This window comes from Myxine glutinosa, chromosome 1 (assembly GCF_964187855.1).
Source record: "Myxine glutinosa chromosome 1, kmMyxGlut1.1, whole genome shotgun sequence".
Taxonomy (NCBI): domain Eukaryota; kingdom Metazoa; phylum Chordata; class Myxini; order Myxiniformes; family Myxinidae; genus Myxine; species Myxine glutinosa.
Window position 1 is genome coordinate 205814418 of NC_136261.1, and position 23844 is coordinate 205838261.

Sequence of the window (23844 nt, forward strand, 5' to 3'; positions counted from 1 at the left end):
TTCGTCGATTCACAATGTTTAAAATTGAACTGAATACGGCTTTTTATAATGTAAAATGTATTCAGGGAAGAGAACTGGCTGACAGCATTTCGAGGAATCTCAAGGCGTGTGTGAAAACAGGAAACGAAACCATGAAAACTTTCTGGGAAGTTATCCAAGTCAGTGAAACAACGTCATTTCTCAAAAGCGAAGAATTAATTTAAAAATGGTTTGAGTATGGTGATGGAAGTTGGAGGAGAATTAAATTATTTCCCACACATAAACAAATTAATATTTGTAGGGTCGTTGTGTGAGTGGGCCAAAGATGATTCACCAGATGATATTAAGAGTAAAAGGTTAAAAGGTCCATAAGGTCAGAAGGATCACAGGTTCACACAGAAGGACCATTGTTTAAGTGGTCTAATGAATAAGGATAACATGTCAAAAGGTTAGAAGGTTCGTAAAGAACAGGGTGAGAGAAATAGAGGTGTTTAGGGGCAATGAGGGAGGGGAAAAATTAACATGTAAGTCAATGAGAAAATGAGAGTGTCCCAGAAGCAACATATATACACTACTAGTGGTTTTTAAGGCTTTTGTGTGAAAACAAATATGGCGGCCAAACCACGTGACTGATGACGGCATCATTATCTTTCTCTCTACCATTTTATCCATAGATGACGCTCAATAAATTTCATCTTGATTGGATGAAGTTTTGTACTTGTCGAATTATGATGTCATAATGGAGGCACCTATGACATCAACATTAACATATTTTATTCCCCATGGAGAGTTCTTTACAATGAGCCATGTGTCAATTTTTTATATTCAGCACTTTCGGAGATATAGAGGTGCAAAGTTTTTCGGTTTTTCCAAGATGGCGACCGAACCACATCACCAATGACGTCATTTTTTTTTTCTCCACCAGTTTATGCCAACATCGCGCTCAAGAAATTTCATCTTGATTGGATGAAGTTTTGTACTTGTCGAATTATGACATCATAATGGAAGCACCTATGACATCATCATTAACATAGTTTATTCCCCATGGAGAGTTCTTTACAATGAGCCATGTCTCAATTTTTTCTATTCAGCGCTTTCGGAGATATAGAGGTGCAAAGTTTTTCGGTTTTTCCAAGATGGCGACCGAACCACGTGACCTATGACATCGTAATTATCATTAAAAGTTCTGCAGGTGGAGTTGCACCTATGGTGAAAATTTCGTGTCAATCGGACAAACGGTTGCAGAGAAAATCATATTTATTCTGTGCGGACAAACAGATAAACAGACAAACAAACGGACAAACAAACAGACAAACAAACGGACTCAAATGCAATACCCTCTCCTCTGGCGAGGGTAAAAAAGACAAAGGGAACAAGAACCGGTTGACTTATCTCTGGTGACATCAAAGGAGGGAGGGTGGCGCTGAAACAGCCACATACAGGTGTGATGAGCAGGTGATGATGGTGACGAATGGGTACAGGGTGAAGGGAGGAACATGAGCAGACAAGCAGCTGACCTCAGGGGAACGACCCTTTTCTCTCTTTTGAGCGCCTCACACACTCCAATTCTCCTCAGAGTTCTCTTGTCCTTCTCCAAATCAGCGCGATCCATCCGCGCCTCTCAAGCTTCTCCCTCCTGAAATATTACTTGTTCTCCTCAGAACAACTCGTTGCTTCAACACCCCAAACCCACATGGCACAGGCTCCTCCCTCACTCTCTGATCAACCGCTGCCCCTGAAGGCATTAATTGTTCTGCTCCCTTCAGGAGACGAGCGTCACTCCTCCCACCCCCTTTCTCCAAAGCCTGGCAGAGCCCCAAGTCCATGATGTGCATCACTTTCCCCTACTCTTCTATTGCCACCCGGTGCACTCGGTGGATTAAGAGGTTTTAAACACGTTTGACTAACCTTAAACCCTTGCTATTTATTACAACGCACCACCCTCCATATGGTGCACATTCAAACAAGACATTCCTTAAGCTGACGTGTCCCTGCTTACTACATCGAGATTGGCTAACAACTCGTACATGGACCATACTACTCTACACACTTCTAGCTGTACTCAGGTAATCTCTAACCCTGCCCCTAAGCCTTCTCCCAACCCCGCCCTTTCCCCCCACCCCAACAAATGTAACTACATCATCCTGCTTTTTCAGTTCCTCGATCTGCAAAAGTCAAACCATGTTGAAAACAAGCTTCTCTGAGTTCTGTTTGAATTATTGGTGCTCTACACACTACCTTTGGACCACTCCTACTTCTGTGTGATTTTGTGACTTGAGTGGTCTCTAGGACAATTATAATGACACAGTTATTTCATGTTGGGCAATAATTGGTATAAGAACTCAAGTTAATGTGAATAAACACCCAAAGCCGCCCACATACCTGTTCCATGCATTCCTGTTCCATTGCTGCACCGTGTAGCTCTTCAGTGGTGTTTTCAGGTTCCTGTACCACCCATACATCGTTTTTAGGAACCTTCCTTGCTTTTTGCTGATTTATATCAGAAACATTTTTTAAATCAGCAGGTGTAAAGGCATTTGTAAAAAACAAAACAAAAGGATTTGTGTCCATTTCTCGAGAGTGTTGCTTTCCCATGACGGTGGTCAGGTAGACATGCTTTTGCGTGTTTTATCTTTCGCTTTGTGAAAAGCTTGTTGAACACGTTTTTATTCTTCGACTGGAATTTCTCCATTTTTATTCAAGTCATTCCTGTTAAAGGAGAGAGAAAGAGAGAAAGCGAACATGAGTATAAGGGAAATAGATAAGGGACAAAAGAGGGAAATTGTCACCTTCACATGGTTTAATCACCAGTTTTCACTTTGAAAAGGTGGTATAGCTTTTAATGACGAATTCTACTTCCTCCAGAACTCCAACCAAACCAGCACAACTCTTCTTCATTTGGATGATTATACTGCACTTAAATTTATCACATGCTTTGGAACCGGACATTATCATTGATGACTTCTGTTGGCGTCCCAGTTATTTTTTTCCAAAGTTTTGGATCTTTTGCTCTAATTACCCCAAAGGCATGGAAAGAGTGTGTTGTCTGCACACACCAAATTTAATCTTCCAATATATAGAGCTCTTTCAAACCACTCGCTCGCCCACTCACCAACATTCTTTTGTACCTTCAAGGTGGGGTAACTTACATGAAATTTGGCGTACTGATGCAACTCGAAGCCAATAACCCAATAAAAACTAGAACGACACTCTTCGACGTCGCGACGACAACGTCAAGTGAGTCACGACGTTGATCGATATGCCTCCGCCAACATTATTACATCATTATACTCGTACATACTTGTACCAAGTTTGATTTAAATCCATTCAGCTGTTCTTAAATATCGCATTTTTACCTGACATGACCGCTGACCTCACCAAAATAATCTCATTCCTCACCTTTGATGCCAAAATATAATCAGTTCATCTTTGCATCGTAATACATGGAAATTGGAATGAAGGTATTGGAAAGGGTGTTGGAGAGGAGGATAAGGAAGAAAGTGAAGATCGACGAAATGCAGTTTGGATTTATGCCAGGAAGAGAAACGACAGACACGCTTTTTATTGTAAGGCAGTTGCAGGAGAAGTACATGGAGAAGAGGAAGAAGTTGATTCTTGGCTTTGTTGATCTGGAGAAAGCATTCGATAGGGTTCCACACGAAGTAGTGACATGGGCATTGAGGAAGTTAGGAGTGGAGGAATGGTTGATCAGAGTAGTGATGGCAATGTACGAAAGAGCGCGCACAGCTGTAAGGACGAAGGACGGGAACAGTGGGGATGAGTTTGAGGTAAAGGTGGGAGTGCATCAGGGGTTGGTACTAAGTCCACTACTATTTGTAGCTGTGATGGAGGTGCTGGCTTGGAACGCAAAGGAGGGTTTACCATGGGAGTTGTTGTATGCAGATGATCTGGTGTTGATTGCAAGAGTATGGATGGACTGAAGGAGAAGATGAACAAGTGGAAGGAATGTATGGAGACAAAAGGTCTGAAGGTGCACATTGGAAAAACGAAGGTGATGGTAAGTGGTCAAGCATGTGGTGAGGTGGAAAGAACTGGGAAGTGGCCGTGTGCTGTGTGCAGGAAGGGAGTCAGAGTGAACTCCATTCAATGTACAATGTGCGCTGAGTGGGTTCATCAAAAATGTAGTGGTCTGACAGGGTCATCAACCAGTGTGGCAGCTACATTCAGGTGTGCACAAGTGTAAGGTGTGCACAGAGGGAGCTGCAAATAGAGGAAATGTTGAGTTGGATCTTGGAGACGGCGTGAAGATGAAAGGTGTGAAAACATTTTGATATCTAGGAGACATGCTGAATGGAGAAGGTGGATCAGACTCGGCAACGGTTGCTGGAGTGAGATGTGCATGGAAGAAGTTTCGGTAACTGAGTGGCGTGCTGACGAGGAGGGGAGTGTCGTTGAAGCTGGAGGGAAAGGTGTATTCTGCATGTGTGAGAAGTGTTATGATTTATGGGAGCGAGACATGGGTAATGAATGTAGAGCAGCAACGAAGGCTGGAAAGGGTGGAAATGCGAATGGTTCGGTGGATGTGCGGAGTATCGTTGAGAGAGAGGAAGGCAAATGATAAATTGCGAGAGATGATGGGAATAGAGCCTGTGATTGATGCTGTGAAGAGGAACAGGTTGAGATGGCTTGGTCATGTGTTGAGGAAGGATGAAAGTGACTGGTTGAGAAGAGTGATGGAAATGAATGTAGAAGGAAGTAGAGGACAGGGAAGACCGAGAAAGACTTGGCTAAAGGTGGTGGAAGAAGAAATGCGGGCAAGGGGGTTAACAAGGGGAGATGCAGGAAATAGGGCAAAATGGAGAAGATTGTCATGGGGCCCGCAAAGCTAACCCCTGCTCTAGCAGGGAAAATGGCCATAAAATGCCTGTTGTTGTTGTTGTTGTTTTGCATCGTAATATATACTTGAACCAAGTTTAGGCAAAATCCCATCACTGGTTCACAAGTTATCATGGTAACACGATTTTTACTGAACATGACCTTTGACCTCCTAACGCAAAAATGTAATCACTTCATATTTACATCATTAAACATACCTGTACAGTGTACAAAGTTTGATTTAAATCCCTTCAGCTGTACTCAAGTTATCACATGTTTACCTGACATTACCTCTGACATTTGACCTCTTGATGCCATAATCCAATCAGTTTATCTTTGCATCATATATACCTGTACCAAGTTTGTTCAAAATCCCATCACTTGTTCACAAGTTGGCGTGGCTGCATAAATTTTACTTAACATGACCTCTGACCTTTGACCTATTGACTCCAATATCTAATCAGTTCATCTTTACCTCATTATACATACCTGCACCAAGTTTGACGAATATCCGTTCAGCCATTCTTAAGTTATCGAAGATCCGTTCAGCCATTCTTAAGTTATCGCAGTAATGAAATAATTGTAACTTAATATGACCTCTGATATTTGACCTCTTGACCCCAAAATCGATTCAGTTTATCTTCGTATCATCATACATAATTATACCAAATTTGGTGAAAATCCGATTACTGGTTCACAAGTTAGCTCGGTACCAGAATTTTTACCTTACGGCAAATCTGATATTTGACCTTTGACCTATTCAACGCAAAATCTAATCATTTAATCTTTACATCATTATACATACCTGCACCAAGTTTGAATTAGATCCCTTCAGCCATTCTCAAGTTAGAGACCTATTAGAGCCTTTGACCTTTTGACCCCAAAATCAAATAAGTTCCTCTTTGCATCATAATACATACTTGCACCAACTTCGGTCAGAATCACATCACTGGTTCACAAGTTATCGTGGTAACAGGATCTTTACTTAACATGACCTCTGACCTTTGACCTCATGACCGCAAAATCTAATCAGTTCATCCTTAACTCATTATACATGTACCAAGTTTAACGAAGATCCCTTCAGCCGTTCTCAAATTTTCTCCGTAACGAAAACCTATTATGGACAGACAGACAGACAGACAACCTGAAAACATAACACCTCCGGCAACTTCATCGGTGGAGGCATAAAAAAAATCACAAAACAGGGGTGTTGCTTGCACTGTACGTCCTCGCTACTCTCTCACCACAACCCGCCCTCACTACCCCTCACCACAGCCTGTCCTCGCTACCCCCTAACCACAGCCTGTCCTCGCTACCCCCTCACCACAGCCAGTCCTCGCTACTCCCTAACCACAGCCTGTCCTCGCTACCCCCTAACCACAGCCTGTCCTCACTACCCCCTCACGACAGCCAAAGTCTTTACGAAGCCTATGGCATCGCAAATAAGGGATTCAGAGACACAAGGTGAGCGTCCAAACGGCAGTTTATTAACCTATTAAACGGAAGTGATCACACCATACAGCGCTCGGGACGCCCACCAGGTGACGGAACCTGGAAAAGGATATGACATCACAGTATGATACAATTTCCCCTTTAAAGATCAAGGCTCCTCGGCGCACGGCGTATGCGGCTCAAATGTCTAATAGCCATTTCCTCAAACTTTTCCTGGTTTGGAAATCGAAGCAGTTCTGGCACTAGTACCTTCTCCACAGCAGCACAGAACTCTCGCACACACCGCCACACAGTTGTGATGCCGACACCAAAAAGATGGGAAACACTTCTGTACTCCGAGTTGGTCGCGAGTTTCCACAATGCCATGGCTACCCTTTTGTTTAGGGGGACACACAAACGGAAGTTTGTGTCCTGTCTCTCCATCGCTGGACGCAGTTTACGGCAAAGGTACAGAAACGTTTCTTCCGACATCCAAAAATTCTCCAGCCATTGAGCGTCTGTGAAACCCGGAACCACGACTTCCCACCACTCGGTAGCTCTATCGAGGGCCCAAAGAGACGGTGCACTGCGACGGGTTTGCAAGAAGTGAATGATGATCTGAAATACATAAGTAATAGACATGTTTTGCCAAGTTAAATCATTCAATTCCGTTATAACGTTATCATTGAGATATATTCAAAATAAAGACCAATTACTGCACTTCAATTTCAAGAAGGAAGCTGGACATCAACAATACATATACATGCACACACACACACACACACACACACACACACACACACACACACACACACACACACACACTATATATACACATGCATTTATATAAACACATACATACTGTTCCAGTGTCCCTGGTGTGCATAAATACGAGACGACACTTGTAGAGAGCAATCGAGTGTATTCCAAATCTCACAGCGTACAAGCAGCCAGCTCCAGCACCCCGAGCTCCGCCGCGCCCCCTGCTGGTTGTTGCCACTGCATGTAACAACCCTACATGTAACATCTCCTTTCCTTTAACAATAATTAATTAAACACAGCAATACAACCAAAACATAACTCAACAAACCAAAAGAGTATCTAATGAACAGTTCCGATGTTTGTTTTTTTTCTGTCTGTCTGTCTCTGTCTCTCTCACACACATCACAGACAAAATCATTCAGCCTGGCGGGCCTGCGTATAAGTCTGCCAGACCGTGTCTGCCTACCGGGTTGATTATACATCACTGAGTCCAGAGAGGGCGAGGCCTCACCCTCACCCATGACCGGGGGTGACTCAACGCTAGTTAGATCATCCGCCACACTACCTTCTGTAGGGACCTTACACATCTCCTCTGCAGCAGCTTCACACACCTCAGACGAGGCGTCACTCACATTACTGTCATCAATCACCCCCCTCCATTGCCAGAGATGCCGTCTATTGCGACGATACACACACCCATCAGGTGTTCTGACTTCGTACGACCATTCTGAAACAGGGCGCACAACAGTGGCTAGCCTACACTCTCTGTAACGACCGGACGGTTGGATGCGCACGATCTGACCACGCATTAAAGGAGGCAGATCAATGGCTGAGCGGTTGTATGAGTGCGCTTGGTGACTCTGACTGGCTGCTATCTTTTCTGGTATGTGCTGAGGCCAAGACGGAGTCAACAGCGCATTGGTGGTTGGAAGCAACGTTCGTGTCCGGCGACCCATGAGGCGTTTGGCCAGACTGTAATTGTGTCCTGAGATGGGGTGTTTCTGTAGTCAAGCAACGTGAGGTACGCATCCGATTTGGATCGAACGGCACATCTCAATAGCTGCTTGGCAATTTTGACAGCACTTTCAGCCCGACCGTTGCTTTGTGGGTACTCTGGTGATGAGGTCCTGAAGTGAAACCCCCAGTCTGATGCAAAATTGCGCATTTCCGCGGACACCAACTAGGAGCCATTGTCGCAAATGACAATGTCCGGTATGCCATAGTGCACAAAATGAGCCTTGATCTTGCAGATGACTGTGGATGCCCGCATGTCCTCCAGCTTATCAAGTTCAATGAACCCTGAGTAGTAGTCAACCAGCACGAGGCATCACATGTCCTGCAGGTAAAATATGTCTGCTGCCAGTTTCTCCCATGGGCATTGCGAGATGTCATGAGACTTTTGTGTCTCTTTGGTTTGTTTGGCCGCCGTTGCACTACAAGTAAAGTGTCGCATTTCTGGATGAAGTCCCGAACATTGGCATTCATGCCAGGCAAGTAGATGCATTCACGAGCACGCCGTAAGCTGCTTTCCACACCCAGGTGAGCTGAATGAAGGCGCTTCATAAGGTCAAGGCGAAGAGACCGTGGCACGATAAGGCAGTCACCACGATACACAAGTCCGTGCTGTGTTGCGAGCTCATCACGAAAGTGATAGTATGGTCGAATTTCCTCGGGCACACAGCGGATTGTTGCCGGCCATCCATCTCGAATTGTTTGCTGCAACAGCCGTAATGTTCCATCATTGCTTGTATGTGCTTCTATATCTCGACTGGTGCTGTGGGAGCAAGGAACATAGTTCAGCATGTTGATAAGCTCCTGCTGATGTTCAGATGGCTTCATTGGCAAATAAGCTCTGCTCAAGGTGTCAGCCAAGTACATTTCCCTGCCTGGTCTGTATTGAATATCCACCTCGTATAGCGGCATCTGCAGTAGCATCCTCTGCAAGCGTTTTGAAGCTCGAGCGAAATCTTCTTTTGCAATAATTTCTAACGGTCTTTGATCTGTGTGCACTCTCACCTTCCGGCCGTAGGTATACTGGTGGAACTTCTCGAGCCCGAACTGTACGGCCAAAAGTTCTTTCTCAATTTGCGCATATCTAGTTTCTGCATCCGACATGGCCCTACTAGCAAACGCGACTGGCTGACCATGTTGGAGTAGTGCAGCACCAAGTCCAATGTCAGAAGCATCTGTTGGAAGGGTGAGCTCAGTCTGTGGGCAATAGTAACGTAGTACGGGCTGTGCGTTGACTAGTGTCTTGATCTCCGACAGTGCCTTTTCATGGACTTCTGTCCAATGCCAAACAATATCTCTCTGAGTCAGTTGTCTGAGAGGATGGACAAGGTCACTTAGCTTTGGCAGAAACTTGCTGAGGTACATAACAAATCCGATGAAGCGTTCAGAATCATTGGAATCTCCCGCGATGACGCTTTCTCCGAGGGCCTTTCACTTAATCACCGCAGGCAGGTTGGTGGTCTTTCCGTCTTCTACCGACTCCTCTCCGGCCTTGCTCCCCCAGCTCTCTCTGGGCTCTGCCCCCAAATATTCCTGCAGGTCGCACAAGATCTGCCTGCAACCCTCTTATGGTTAAACTGCCAAAATCAAGACTCTCTGCTCACCTTCACTCCTTCATTCCTCTTTTCTCCCGCCTCTGGAACAAACTCCCTCACTCTCTTCAATCCCACTCCTCCCTCCAGGTCTTTAAAACGGCTGTTCACCACCATCTCTTATCTTCCCCAATCCAAAACCTTGATCTTTTCTATCCCCGCTAATTTCACCCCAAATCCACTTTTTTGAGGTGACTTTTGACTTCTTTCCTGGAAGTCCTTGGTGTCCTTGCGTTTTATACCTATCCTGCCTCTCCCCAGGCCCTCTCCCTCCAAAAACATCTCCCGATGTCCCTGCTCTCAAATGTTGTGTTTGTGTGCTTCCTCCCCTTCGCTCCCCATCTTGTCGACCGCTCCCCTTTTTATATACTTTGTTTGCTTGTTTGTTTGATTTGTTTGTTTGATAAATGTTAGCTCTTTCACAAGCCTCGACTCTGTATACAAAAAAAAGAAAAAAGAAAAAAAAAAGCGACGTACTGCTGGGACGTCTGTTGGCATAAGCATCTCCACTACAGCTTGCACTTTCTGAGGGTCAGGCTTCACTCCCTCCTTTGTAAGTAAATGCCCTAGATAGGAGACTTGTGACTGATGCAGTTTCACTTTCTCAGGGTTTAAACACAATCCTTTCAGTCTGCACCACTCGAACAACAGGATCAGCTTCCGATCATGGTCAGCTAATGCTTCCTCATCCGTACTGCCTTCACCGTACAACAGAATGTCATCATGAACCTTCTTACAGCCGGGTAGGCCTTCCAAGGCCTGATCAACACACTTCTGGAATTCTTCAGGCACAGATTTAATTCCAAATGGCATCCTCAACCAACGGTGGTGCCCGAATGGTGTATTGAATGTTGTCAGAGAGGAACTTGGCTCATCTAACTGCACATGCCAGAACCCATTTTTCACGTCGAATGTGCTGAAGATACGTGCCTTCCGCAAATCCGGCAGGATCTCATCAATAACCGCCATCGGGTAATGACTCCGCGTGATAGCAGTGTTGAGGTGTTTGGGATCAATGCATATCCTCAACTTCCCTGTAGACGGCTTTATCACCGTGACCATGCTGTTCACTCATGAGGTTGGCGTTGTCACTGGTGTGATGTTGCTCAGCTCTTCCAGATGGCTGAGTTCTGCCTCAAGCTTCGAACGCAGTGCTACTGGTACTCTGCGTGGTGGATGTACGACTGGTCTGACACTAGGGTCAGTCTCAATATGATATTCACCTTCCAACAGTCCAGTGCTGGTGAAAATATCACCATAGCGTTCCAGCACATTATCACATGTCCGTGATTTTCTGGGAGGATTTGTTGCCGATGCGCTTGCTAGGTGGCAGATATTTTCATGTCGGACCTCAATTAGCTGTGGTTGCTGGGCTGTGTGGCTCACCAGTATCGGTGCACAGTCCTGTTTCAGGATAACAAACTGAATATGATAGCTTTTGCCATTCCTGGGATTTGTGAGTTGGATCCGGCAGCTGCCTTTTGGTTTCGCTTTAGTCTTGTTGAAGAACACCAGGGTCTGGTCCGTTGGCTTGATTTGATAATCCAAACCCATGAGGTAGCATCCTCTGCAAGCGACACATTGGCAGCACGTTACATGTTGCTCCACTGTCCACTTGGAACTTGACGATCTGCCCATGCATGCTCATGTTAGCGAATATCTGCTTAGGATATGCTGTCTGCACAACGTTGACATGCTCTGCGAGAACGAATGTTTCTGGACGCAATAAGACAGTTAGGACATCCTCCTCAGGTTGCATCTGCTGCACATCCAGCCTGCTATCTGATTCTACAGTGTTGACAAACCCACTCCGGGTTTGCATGCAAACTGAGCCAAAATGATTGAGTCATGATTGAGACCAGAAAAGGGGATCACGAATGGTCCCAAAGTTACATGTAGCGGCTCGTACATGCAACTCGGTCACATATGCGTCTATATTGTCGCCTCTATGCTGATCTCTTGTGAAGAACTTATACCACTGCACAGTCTCATTGGGACGAGGATTACAATGCTTGTCAAATGCCTCCATTACTTTTCCGACACTCGGCCTGTCATCGTATTCCAGGGACATGGTATTGTAAATTTCCCTACCTTCAGTCCCAATAAGGTATAAAACCATTCTTACTTTCCTTTCCTCTGGTAATCCTGCTATGGCGAGATCCAAGTATAACTCCAGGCTCTCCCTCCACTTCTTCAAAGTGCCCGGAAGCCCGCTGCATGCAAGTCAAGCGAACAGGGAGGCTGGATGTTGAGGGGCGCTGCTGCTGCTGTGCCCCAGACTACTGACGTACCCGTAGCTGCGGTCGCCATAGCTCGTGTCGACGTATCCGCACTGATAGAGGCCGCCGGTGTCGAATCCGAGGCCGTGGACATGATGATGCTTGGATTCAACAATGGCGACGAGCCGTTGTGGCAGACCGGCGAACGCCGTGACGATTTGAAGGCAAGGACTCAGAATCACTCGGCGTTAAACGGCAACCAGGTTCATAACTTCTGACACCATGTTCCAGTGTCCCTGGTGTGCATAAATACGAGACGACACTTGAGAGAGCAATCGAGTGTATTCCAAATTTCACAGCGTACAAGCAGCCAGCCCCAGCACCCCGAGCTCCGTCCCAGCATGCCTCGCAAGGTCCCACCACCATCACCGCCGCTCCCCCTGCTGGTTGTTGCCAATGCATGTAACAACCCAACATGTAACACATACCTATACATTATACAATATACATAGACATGTACATACACATACACATACACACACACATTTATATAAACAAATACATACCTATACATAGACATGTACATATAAACACACTTATACAAACACACATACACAGATATATTAAGTACTTGCAAAAGCTATTTTATATTAGAAGTTATTGTGGGAGCTGTGCTCGCACTATAAAGCCAGACAAAATGGACGACACAGGAACGAAGTTTCACTGAGCTATTTATTTAGCTCAAAACAAAAGAACTCAAAAGCACACTGAATCTGCCCCTCGAACGGGCGGCAATTTATGTCGCAAACTGAACACACAAACACCACGCCTCTCAGGCGGGGCGTGGTATGCAAAATCGGTAAGTCACGTGTTCGCCCGAGAAGGGCAAGTCTGGACACGCCCGGGCGAGTCCGGACACGTGACCGCTCGCCGGTTGCGTCATCGGCCGGTGCACGGTAATTGTGTCATGCTTCTGGTAACCGCTACATGCGCCCCCCCCAGAATTAACCTGCACCGGGAGAGTCAGTTTGAGGGGGGTCCTGATGACCCGGCCGAAACGACCCCTGGCGATTCGTGTGGGGGTGGTAGGCGGCGTGGCGGTGGATGGTCGGGCGGGGGGCTTGGTTGACGGGGGACGGCCCCGTCGTGGAGGAAGGGCCAACCGTGGAGGTTGGTCGAGGTCCAAATGGGCCGGCTTGAGGCGGTCCACAGAGATGCGGTCCGGCTTGCCGCCGATGTCGACGATGAATGACTTGTCGTCCCTCTGCAGGACCCAGAAAGGTCCATCGTACGGCGGCCGGAGCGGTCCCCGGTGTGCGTCGTGCCGGATAAAAATGTACTCCGCAGTGCGAAGTGCTGGGGGGACGTGGGGTTGGGGGCAGCCGTGGTGGGACGTGGGCAAATCTCCTGGCGGCCTCCTGGAGGTCCGAGCGTTGGCGAGCCGTGGACCAGGGGCCGGTGGCGTCAGGGATGAATTCGCCCGGCACGCGCAGTGGCTGTCCGTTGCCCAACTCGGCGGTGGAAGCCTGGAGGTCCTCTTTAGGGGCCGTTCGGAGGCCCAATAGGACCCACGGGAGCCTGTCGGCCCAACCGTCGTCCTGGAGGCTGGCTCTGAGAGCGGCCTTCATCGAGCGGTGGAACCGCTCGCACAAGCCGTTGGCTTGGGGGTGGTAGGCCGTGGTGCGGTGAAGCTTGACCCCCGAGGCCTGGGCGACCGCGCCCCAAAGCTCGGAGGTGAATTGTGGGCCTCTGTCGGAGGAGATGTCCGAGGGCGCGCCGAAACGGGCAATCCAAGTGCCAATGATGGCCTGCACCACGTCGGCGGATGTTGTTGATGCCAGCGGGACGGCCTCCGGCCACCTGGTGGTCCTGTCCACCATCGTGAGGAGGTGGGTGAAACCCCGCGAGGAGGGAAGGGGTCCCACCAGGTCCACATTGACGTGGCCAAAGCGCCGCGCGGGCACGTCGAATGGTGCCAACGGGGCCTGGGTGTGCCGGTGGACCTTCGCGCGCTGGCAGGCGACACAGGCATTGGCCCAGTCGCGGACGTCCTTGTGGAGCCCGTGCCAGACGAACTTTGCTGCCACGAACTTCTGTGATGCCTTCCGGCCCGGGTGGGAAAGGCCGTGAAGGGCGTCAAAAATGTGCCGCTGCCATCCGCTGGGCACGATGGGGCGAGGTTGGCCCAGGGAAACGTCGCACAGGAGAACTGTGCCTGTGTCCTTGAAGGGGACATTGGCCAGCCGCAGGCCTGTGTCCGCTGTCCGGAGGGCTTGCACCGTGGGGTCGGCGGTCTGGTCGGCCGCCATGTGGGCGAAGTCCACACCCAGGTGGACGGCGTTCGCGCCGGACCGGGAGAGGCAATTGGCCACAGCGTTGTCCTTGCCCGCAACGTGCCGGATGTCCGTCGTAAATTCAGACACGGCGGAGAGGTGGCGCTGCTGGCGGGCCGACCACGGCTCCATAACCTTGGCCATGGCGAAGACCAGGGGTTTGTTGTCCAGAAACGCCATGAACGGGCGACCCTCCAAAAGATGGCGGAAGTGGCGAACAGCCAGGTAAAGACCGAGGAGCTCGCGGTCGAAAGCGCTATACTTGCGCTCGTTAGGGCGAAGCTGCCGGCTGAAGAAGGCCAGCGGTTGCCAAGCCCCGTTCACCCACTCTTCATGCACGACGCCCACCGCGTAGTCGGAAGCATCCGTGGTGAGGGCGATGGGTGCGTCGAGCGCCGGGTGTGCCAGCATGGTCGCGTCGGCGAGGGCCAGCTTAGCGCCCGTGAATGCCGCGTCCATCTCTGTGGTCCAGGCAACGTCGTGCTTGGCCGGCTTGCCCCGGAGGGCTTCGTACAGGGGGCGCATGAGTTGAGCGGCGCGAGGCACGATCTGGTGGTGAAAATTTACCATCCCCAAAAATTTCTGTAGGGCCTTGATGGAGCAGGGACGCGGGAAACTTGTGACTGCCTCCACCTTGGTAGGCAGCGGGACGGCCCCGCGCTTCATGATGCGGTGCCCCAGGAAGTCGACGGCCGTTATGCCAAACTGGCATTTCGCCGGGTTGATGATGAAGCCGTGCTGGCCGAGGCACTCGAAAAGCGTGCGCAGGTGGACGAGGTGCTCCGCCCGGGAAGTGCTGGCGATGAGAATGTCATCCAGGTAGACGAACAGAAAGGTGAGATCGCGCAGCACACTGTCCATCAGCCGCTGGAAGGCCTGGGCCGCGTTCTTAAGGCCGAACGGCATTCGGAGGAACTCGAAGAGGCCAAAAGGTGTAATTACAGCCATCTTCGGAACGTCGGCCTGCCGGACAGGTACCTGGTGGTAGCCCCGAATAAGGTCGACCTTGGAGAAGATCACCCGCCCCGCCAAACGGGCGGAAAAGTCCTGTATGTGTGGTATCGGGTACCGATCGGGGGTGGTGGCGTCGTTGAGGCGTCGGTAATCGCCGCATGGTTGCCATCCACCACCCGGTTTGGGCAAGATGTGCAGGGGCGAGGCCCACGCGCTATTCGAGCGCCGCACAATGCCCAATCGCTCCAGCACGTCGAATTCCGCCTTCGCCACGGCGAGTTTGGCCGGGTCGAGGCGGTGAGCCCTGGTGTAGACCGGTGGACCTGTGGTCGGGATGTGGTGTTCGACGCCATGCTTGACGGCGACGGCCGAAAACGTCGGCTGCGTGAGGGCGGGAAACTCGGCGAGCAGGCGGGTGAAATCGTCCGCGGCCGGGAGCGCGCAGGCTAGCTTGGTCGGAGCAGAGCCGCTCAATGAGCAAGCGAGCGAGCTGAAGGTCTCCGCGTTGATGAGCCGACGCCATTTGACGTCAACCAAAAGCCCATGCGCACAAAGAAAATCTGCACCCAGCAAGGCCATGGGCACGTTCGCCGTGATGAAGTCCCACCTGAAGCGCTGGCCCCCGAAGCAGATGCGACGCTGTGCGAACCGAAGGTGCGGATGGAGGAGCCGTTTGCGGCGACCAAGGCGGGGCCGCATAGCGCGGCCTGTTTGTCCTCCACCGAGGCGGGTATCACGCTCAGCTGAGCGCCGGTGTCACACAAAAAACGCCGCCCGGACTCTGTGTCCGTGATAAACAGAAGGCTGCCTGAATGGCCGACGCTCATGGCAAGCAGCGAGCGCCGGCCTGGTAGTTTCCCGACCCACCGAAAATGCACGGTGGGCGGCACGTTCTGGCCTTCTGCCCGAACCTGGCGTGGTAATAGCACATGGTCCGCTCTGGTGGAGGCTCCGGCGGTCGCGTCGGGTTCGGTCGACGGGGCGTCGCGGCGGCCGCAGCCGTCAGTGGCGCGGACTCGGCCGGTGGAGGTGCCGGTCGTGGCGCGGGCATTGCCTCGGTCGGCCCAGGGTTCCAGGCGGCCGCTCCGACGTGTCGCCTGGCCGAGAAAAATTTATCGGCCTCCTTGGCCAGAGCGCGAGGGTCCGTGATGGGCGAATTAGCCAAAGCTAACCGTACCTGCCCGGGTAGCCGCTGGAGGAATAGCTCGCGGAAGAGGAAGTCCGGGCTGTGGTCACCGAGAAGAGCAAGCATGTGGTCCATGCTTTCGGATGGACGGGCCTCACCCAGCTCCGGGAGGTGTAGTAGTGTCTACATTACACCGGGAGGTGTAATTCAATATCTTATACGTCTCCCTCACTACATGGTCTAAATTCACATTCATTCCATCCCTCCTCCATCATCCTGAACCGGATTGCTAACTTGAAAATCACAACAAACCCAATTTGTTATCAATGTTCGTCTTTCATTAATCATCCACTTTCTAAACTCCCCTCTTGCCCCTCCCATCCAAATCCCCCCCCTTGCACCTACACTCCGAAACTTCCCCCTTGCCCCTCCACTCTTAAACTCCCCCCTTGCCCCTCCACTCCTGAACTCCCCCCTTGCCCTTCCCCTCCTAAACTTCCCCTTTGCCCCTCCCCTCCTAATCCCCCCCCTTGCCCCTCCACTCCTGATCTCCCCCCTTTCCCCTTCCCTCCAAAACTCCCTCCTTGCCCCTCCCCTCCTAAACTCCCCCCTCACTCCTCCCCTTCAAAACTCCCCCCCAATCCCTCCCATTCAATTCTCCCCCCATACCATTCCTCTCCAATTCTCTCTCCTCCCCCCTCCTCCTCCAAGCTGCCTCCTCCCCACTTCGTCTCCCTTCTATCTCATACCTCCACCCCCCCAAACCTTCTACTTTCCTCTGCCCCCCCTCAAACAACCCCTCACTGTGCCGCATCCCTTCACCAGCAAACCTTTCATCCTCCTCATCCTTCCCTTTCTTGGAACTCTTCTGCAACATCTGAAACACTATCAACTGCTCTCCCTACCTCCCCCTCTCATCCTTCATCTTACCCTACTCCTCCCCTCCCCTGTCCTGTACCCGATGCTCCCCCTCTCTCTTCATTAACGGTATGGACCTCAAACATCCGGGGCCTTCGCTCAAACCTGACTGATCTCTCCATACAGGTTGCTTCTGCCAATCCAGACTTGATCTGCTTAACAGAGACTTTCCTCCTTCAAGATGTCTCTGATTCCTTAATATCTCTTCCTGGTTACTCCCTCCTCCGGTATGATAGACCTGAGCCTCGGCCTGGTGGTGGGGTGGCTATCTTTGTCAAAAACTCTCTTCCTCACTCTCCTTGCACTGCTCTCTTTCCTCCTCACCCGCAGGAGTACCTCTGGTTACGGCTTCCTCTCCGCTCCCACCTTTTGTTCATATGTGTTCTGTACCGTCCCCCAAACAGTGATGACTCCATCTACATTTCAATGTCTGACAACATGGACCAACTTCTATCCACTCATCCCAACTCTCTCTTCCTCATATGTGGTGACTTCAACTGTCATCATGCCACCTGGTTGGGTGTGGGTTCCTCTCTCACTAGTCATGGCACCTCAGCAAAGGACTTCTGTGACTCACTGGGATTGACACAATCTGTCAATTTCCCGACCCGGATCTCAGCCAATGGAGTATCTTCTCGTCTAGACTTGGTTATGACAAACTTCCCTGCTAATGTCTGCTGCTCTTCTTCTGCTCCAATCGGTTCTTCTGATCATGTGCTTGTCAAAGTGGACATCTCTCTGGCCATTCTCAGAGAGCCTCCTCAGCGTCGACGAGTCTGGCATTTCACTCAGGCCGACTGGGACGGTCTTCAAGCAGCCATCAATCGTCTGGATTGGTCTCCCATCTCCACTGCCTCTGACATCAATTCTTCCTGGGAATTCTTCCAAAGCAAACTGATCTCTCTCATGCACAGATTTATCCCATCTCGCCTTCAATTGTCTTACCCTTCCTCCCGTCCATGGTACACTGAATCTTGTGGTGAGGCAGTTGCCCTGAAACAACTTGCCTTTGCCTCTTGGAAGGCTAATCCAACTGAAGGAAATCTCAGTTCCTTCCACCAAGCTCGGAACAAGTGTGTGTCTACCCTCAGGAGTGCCAGGAAGCACTATCTCTCCTCACTCAAGAATGAACTCTCAAACCTGTCTCCTTCCTCCAAATCCTGGTGGCGTCTGGTCAAATCCGTTTCTGGTGTTTGTTCCCCCTCCATCCCCTCCCTTACCTCAAATGGCCACACAGTTGACATCGCACGTGACAAAGCCGAATGCCTCAACTCTGTGTTCGCCTCGAAATCCTTAGTCCCAAACCCATCTCTCTCTGTTCCCACCTTTCCCAGTCGAACCCAACTGCTCCTGGACTCTGTGTCCTTCTCTCCTGACAAGGTGGAGGAGTTTTTGTCAAACCTCGACTCTGATTCTGCAACTGGACCAGACGGCATCAGCCCACGGGTCTTAAAATCCTGCTCTGCCGCTCTATCTCACCCTCTCTCTGTTCTTTTCACCCTATCTTTTGCTCAAGGTCATCTGCCAGCATCCTGGAAATCAGCTAACATTACCGCTTTACACAAAAAAGGTGCAAAAACAGATCCTTGCAACTACAGACCAATCAGCCTGCTCCCAATTATCAGCAAAGTCATGGAATCCATCATTGCTTCGGATATGAAATCTTTCCTCTTCTCCAATGGCTTGATCTCTGATCATCAATTTGGTTTCAGACCAGGTCACTCTACTCTGGACATGCTGCTTCTGCTGTCTCAACAATGGATGGAGGTCCTCAATGCCAAACAGGAAATCAGAGCTGTCTCCCTTGACATATCAAGGGCCTTTGATACGGTCTGGCACCCAGCTCTGCTCACCAAACTCTCCTCCTATGGTATCCATGGAAATCTCCATGCATGGCTTGCGGACTTCCTCTCTGGTCGTAGTCAACGTGTGGCCCTGAATGGATTTCTCTCATCTCCCCTTCCTGTTCAGGCTGGAGTTCCCCAAGGAAGTGTGCTGGGCCCTGTGCTTTTTCTGGTCTTTATCAATGATCTCTCTGACTCTCTGGAAAATCCTCTCTATCTCTTTGCTGATGACTCCACTCTCTGCCGCTCCATTCCTCTTCCCTCAGATCGGCAGTCTGCAGCCTCCTCACTCTCTGAAGACCTGGACAAAATCACAGACTGGTCAAACAAGTGGAACATGTCTTTCAATCCTGCCAAATCTCACTCTCTTACTATGTCTCTCCGAAAAGATCGACTGGACAACCCTCCCATCTACTTTCTCAACAATCCTCTCCAATAAGTTCTGTCACTCAAGCTTTTGGGTCTCACTATCTGCCATGATCTTTCTTGGGAAAACCACATTTCCAAGCTGGCCTCCAAAGCCAGTCGCCGACTGGGCATCCTCCGTCGTGCGAAGTCCTTCCTCGGCACACCTGAGCTCCTCACCACTTACAAGGCTTTCATCCGCAGCTCAATGGAATACTGTTCTCCCCTATGGGCTGGTGCTCCTGCCTCACACCTGGCTCGGCTTCACGCTGTTGAATCCAAAGCTTTCAAAATCATTGGAATCTCCCGCGATGAAGCTATCTCTGAGGGCCTTTCACTCACTCACCGCAGGCAGGTAGGTGGTCTTTCTGTCTTCTACCGACTCCTCTCCGGCCTTGCTCCCCCAGCTCTCTCTGTGCTCTGTCCCCCAAATATTCCTACAGGTCGCACAAGATCTGCCAGCAACCCTCTGATGGTTAAACTGCCGAAATCTCGGCTCTCTGCTCACCTTCACTCTTTCATTCCTCTTTTCTCCCGCCTGTGGAACAAACTCCCACACTCCCTTCAATCCCTCTCCTCCCTCCAGGTCTTTAAAACAGCTGTTCACCACCATCTCTTATCTTCCCCCATCCATAACCTTGATCTTTTCTACCCCCACTAATTCACCCCAGATCCACCTTGTTTGAAATTCCAACTTATTTCCTGGAAATCCTGGCAGTGTCCATATGTTTATACCTCTCCCACCCCCCCCCCCCCTTCACATGCCTCCCCCCCTTCACATGCCTCCCCCCCTTCACATGCCTCCCACCCAAAGCCCTCTCCCTCCCACAGATCTCTCGATGTCTCCATGTCTCTCGGTCCCTGCTCTCAAATGTTGTGTTTGTGTCCTTCCCCCTCTCTCCCCATCTTGTCTACCGCTCCCGATGTTATTTGTTTTATGTGTCTGTTTGTCTTTCTGTGTGATTAATGTTCGCTCTTTCACGAGCCTCGAACTTGAATACAAAAAAAAAAAAAAAAAAAAAAAAAAAAGTTGTCGTGCGCGTTCGGTCTCCGTGAGTCCAAACGCACCGAGGAGTAGGCCTTTGAGCGCGCCGTATTTGTCGGCGTTCGGCGGGTGCTGGAGGAAGCTCAGAACCCGGGCAGCGGAGGAGGCGGTGAGCGCAGAGACCACATGGTGGTAGCGCGTCGTGTCCTCCGTGATGTTCCGCAGGGCGAATTGAGAATCGGCTTGAGCAAACCAAACGGCCGCGTGATTCCCAAAAGCCCGGGAGCTTCAAAGCTACAGCTGACTCCATCGCCGTGTTCATAGAAAGGGGTCACCAATTGTGGGAGCTGTGCTCGCACTATAAAGCCAGACAAAATGGACGACACAGGAACGAAGTTTCACCGAGCTATTTATTTAGCTCAAAACCAAAGAACTCAAAAGCACACTGAATCTGCCCCTCGAACGGGCGGCAATTTATATCGCAAACTGAACACACAAAAGCCACGCCTCTCAGGCGGGGCGTGGTATGCAAAATCGGTAAGTCACGTGTTCGCCCGAGAAGGGCAAGTCTGGACACGCCCGGGCGAGTCCGGACACGTGACCGCTCGCCGGTTGCGTCATCGGCCGGTGCACGGTAATTGTGTCATGCTTCCGGTAACCGCTACATTATAACCTTAATTTAAAAGGAATTGGCTTGTTTTCCAACTGCCCGGATCATCAGCTGGGCACCGTTTTTCATCGAGGTTTCGATCCTTTCATCCCAGAACCTCTCCAAGCAGTGGGTCCACAAACCTGACTGCAGGTCCACATCAGTAGATTACTCAACATCAATGGACCCACAACCTCAAAGTTGTAAATATCAGAGGTAAATTCAGGAAGAAAGTGAAAGGCAGTCGTAATGTTACTAGCTATATAATGAAGGCTAATGTAACATACTGTACCTGTATTATTTGTTTGCGCCGACGAACAAGGCCCAAATCTTCGTTGTCGGTCTTCATAATTGTCTGCAAAAGTTTCTTTCTCTTTTTAGCTGTCCTCTTTCTGGCGTCTTTCAGCCTCTTCTCAAACACTTCCTTCTCAAACACGTCCTCTCTCTTTTTGCATTTCGTTAAAAAACTCATGTTCAGATAAAACCAAAACCCGACGAGGAAGTAAAACACAGCTTCAAGTTCCTTCATAGTTGTGGAGCTGTTTGCAGTTTAGTGTCGCATGAGAAATGACGTCACCACAGCGGTCGCGTTTTTTCGTCACTTCAGATAACTCCGCCTATTTTCACGGTTCTATTGTGCGATGGAAAAACGACACACACAGGGATGAGGGATTACCGTACCGTACTGCACAGTACCGAACCGTGCTGTACAGTGCCGTACCGTACCGTACTGTTCTGTGCAATGGAAAAGCGCCACAACATTGTAACAGCATTAGGTGGTTCGGTAATGATTCCGCTCACAGTGGGTGAAACATCCTCGATGGAATGTAACTGGTCAGGGATGTTTCCTGCAGCTGCGATGACGAGGCACAAGAGTCAAGAGTTGGGATGCGATTTCCTCTGAACTGTAATGACTGCCACTCCAGTCACACTATGACTATGTAAAATTCACACTGCTTTATTGTGGGAATGTGGGGCCATTGCTGCCCCCACGTGCTCTCGCGAGATCTCACGCGATCCCGTAGGAGTCCCAAGGGAATATAGTATTTCAAAAAACACGGAACCAAACACACATAGACTGTAGTGTAGAGCAGGAATATACAGTATAGCATTACATTACAGGCAGCATCTGCTCGAGCACCACGATGGCATTATGTTTCCATGGAGACCGCTATTTTTGTTAAGCGGCGCCGAAAGCTCCGTTCTGTTGGATTTCTTACTTGAGCGCTTTGAATCAGGCAGGCCGCTTGGCAAGCAAGCTGCTTGCTAACGGAACACACAACGGTTCGTACGTAATAAAGAGACGGCTCCTTTTCGAAATCTTTATGGTGCGAGGAGTGTCGTCACTGGATAGAAATGTAATTACCGCTAAAATTGCGTTATAGTCGATACTTATAATAAACTTTTTGTTATTTGTATTTTTATAATTAGATATTACATTGGTCTGGTGTTGATGTGGCACAGGCATGATGGACCGAATGGCCTCCTTTGACGCACCCTTTGATTCGTTTCCGTTCACAGCGCAACGTTTCATCGCTTTTATTATTCTCCGGTAATTGATTATAAAACAGGGAAACGTTAATGTTGGGTCAAATCATGGCTCTGAAAAATTTACAATTCAGCAGAAGAACTGCAAGAAAAAAACCGGATTGGCTCATTTTCATGAAACCACAACAACAATTGTACCAATGGGACCAACGTTTTCAACGACGCTGATGACTTTGCTCTTCATAATGCTGTTGCTGCAATTTATATTTTTCAGAGAACATTGTGACAATTTTAAACAATATTACGCTTTAATACGTCTGATTATGGCAATGTTTATCCTGAAATGAATTTCATTGTGCGATTTACCAAATATAATTATATTAATTTTGACACTTTGATCCGCGTCGATTAAAACGAAGGATGTCACCAATATCAACATATTACTCTTATATTCTGTTTTTATTTTGTGTATTTAATATGGACATTCTATAATCAAAAGTTATTGATAAATAGTAATTTTATAGCGAGGAACAACAGCGCTGCTAAGTATATACACCCGGGTGGTATTTCCGTTTCCGGTAGCCATTTTAAGAACGAGCCATTTTATGGACCGAAAGACATTATCCGCCAAAATATTTTAGGATATAAAAATTAGCGGTACCGGGAAAGATTTTTTTTTTTAATTGCTTCATATCTTGGGAAACTGAGGTAAGCTTTGGACCATTGCTTTCGTCGTGTCTGAGGTAAATTAGACTGAAAATCGCAACGTTAAACAATCACCTGGATGATGGCAGTGAGACTGAGACTCAGTGAGAGAATAGATTACTACTAGTACTACTACTGTACTAGACCAGGACACGTGAATCGCTGTATACTCTCCCGCTTTAATCGTTATGGAACCGATGAAGTCGTGGAGCGTAGACCAAGCGGATGATACTGGTCATCGGCCGCGGGTATCCGGCATGTTTTTCATTCCATTATATTTGAATGCACGTCTTTAAATTGGAATTTAAAATTGACTAAACATCGTCGGTTTTTTTTTTTCCCTCGGCTGACGGCGTAGTTAGATGGGATTAATGACGTCGTACGAGCGAAGCGAGCAGCCAGCGGAGGATGCTCGGAGAGACTGAATTTAGGCTTTTGGAAACAGAATTTGTGCTTTGCAATTGCTGCTGCGTTCTGCTACCGAGTGAGGCGTCTTCATACCGAGGCCGAGGCATCACACTTCGAAGTAGAGAGGAATTCTGGATTGCAGGATAAGGAAAAGGGTGGGGAGAAGTTGGAGAAGGCAAGGTGAAATGGGTCCGATTGA

General features: G+C 49.2%; 2 protein-coding genes across 3 annotated transcripts in view; one reads left to right on the forward strand and one right to left on the reverse strand.

Annotated features, from left to right (window-relative positions):
- The window catches only part of LOC144890870 (uncharacterized), a 946020-nt gene that overhangs the window by 590819 nt on the left and 331357 nt on the right, over positions 1-23844 (reverse strand). The gene's annotated exons all lie outside the window — the stretch shown is intronic.
- The window catches only part of LOC137433030 (non-POU domain-containing octamer-binding protein), a 67862-nt gene continuing 67085 nt past the window's right edge, over positions 23068-23844 (forward strand). The window contains exon 1 of one of the 2 annotated variants that reach the window (XM_068125426.2): positions 23068-23485. In XM_068125426.2, coding sequence (XP_067981527.1) covers positions 23463-23485 — 23 coding nt within the window. In that variant the 5' untranslated portion in view covers positions 23068-23462. The remainder of the gene's footprint in view (positions 23486-23844) is intronic. The other variant, XM_068125435.2, reaches the window with a different exon arrangement.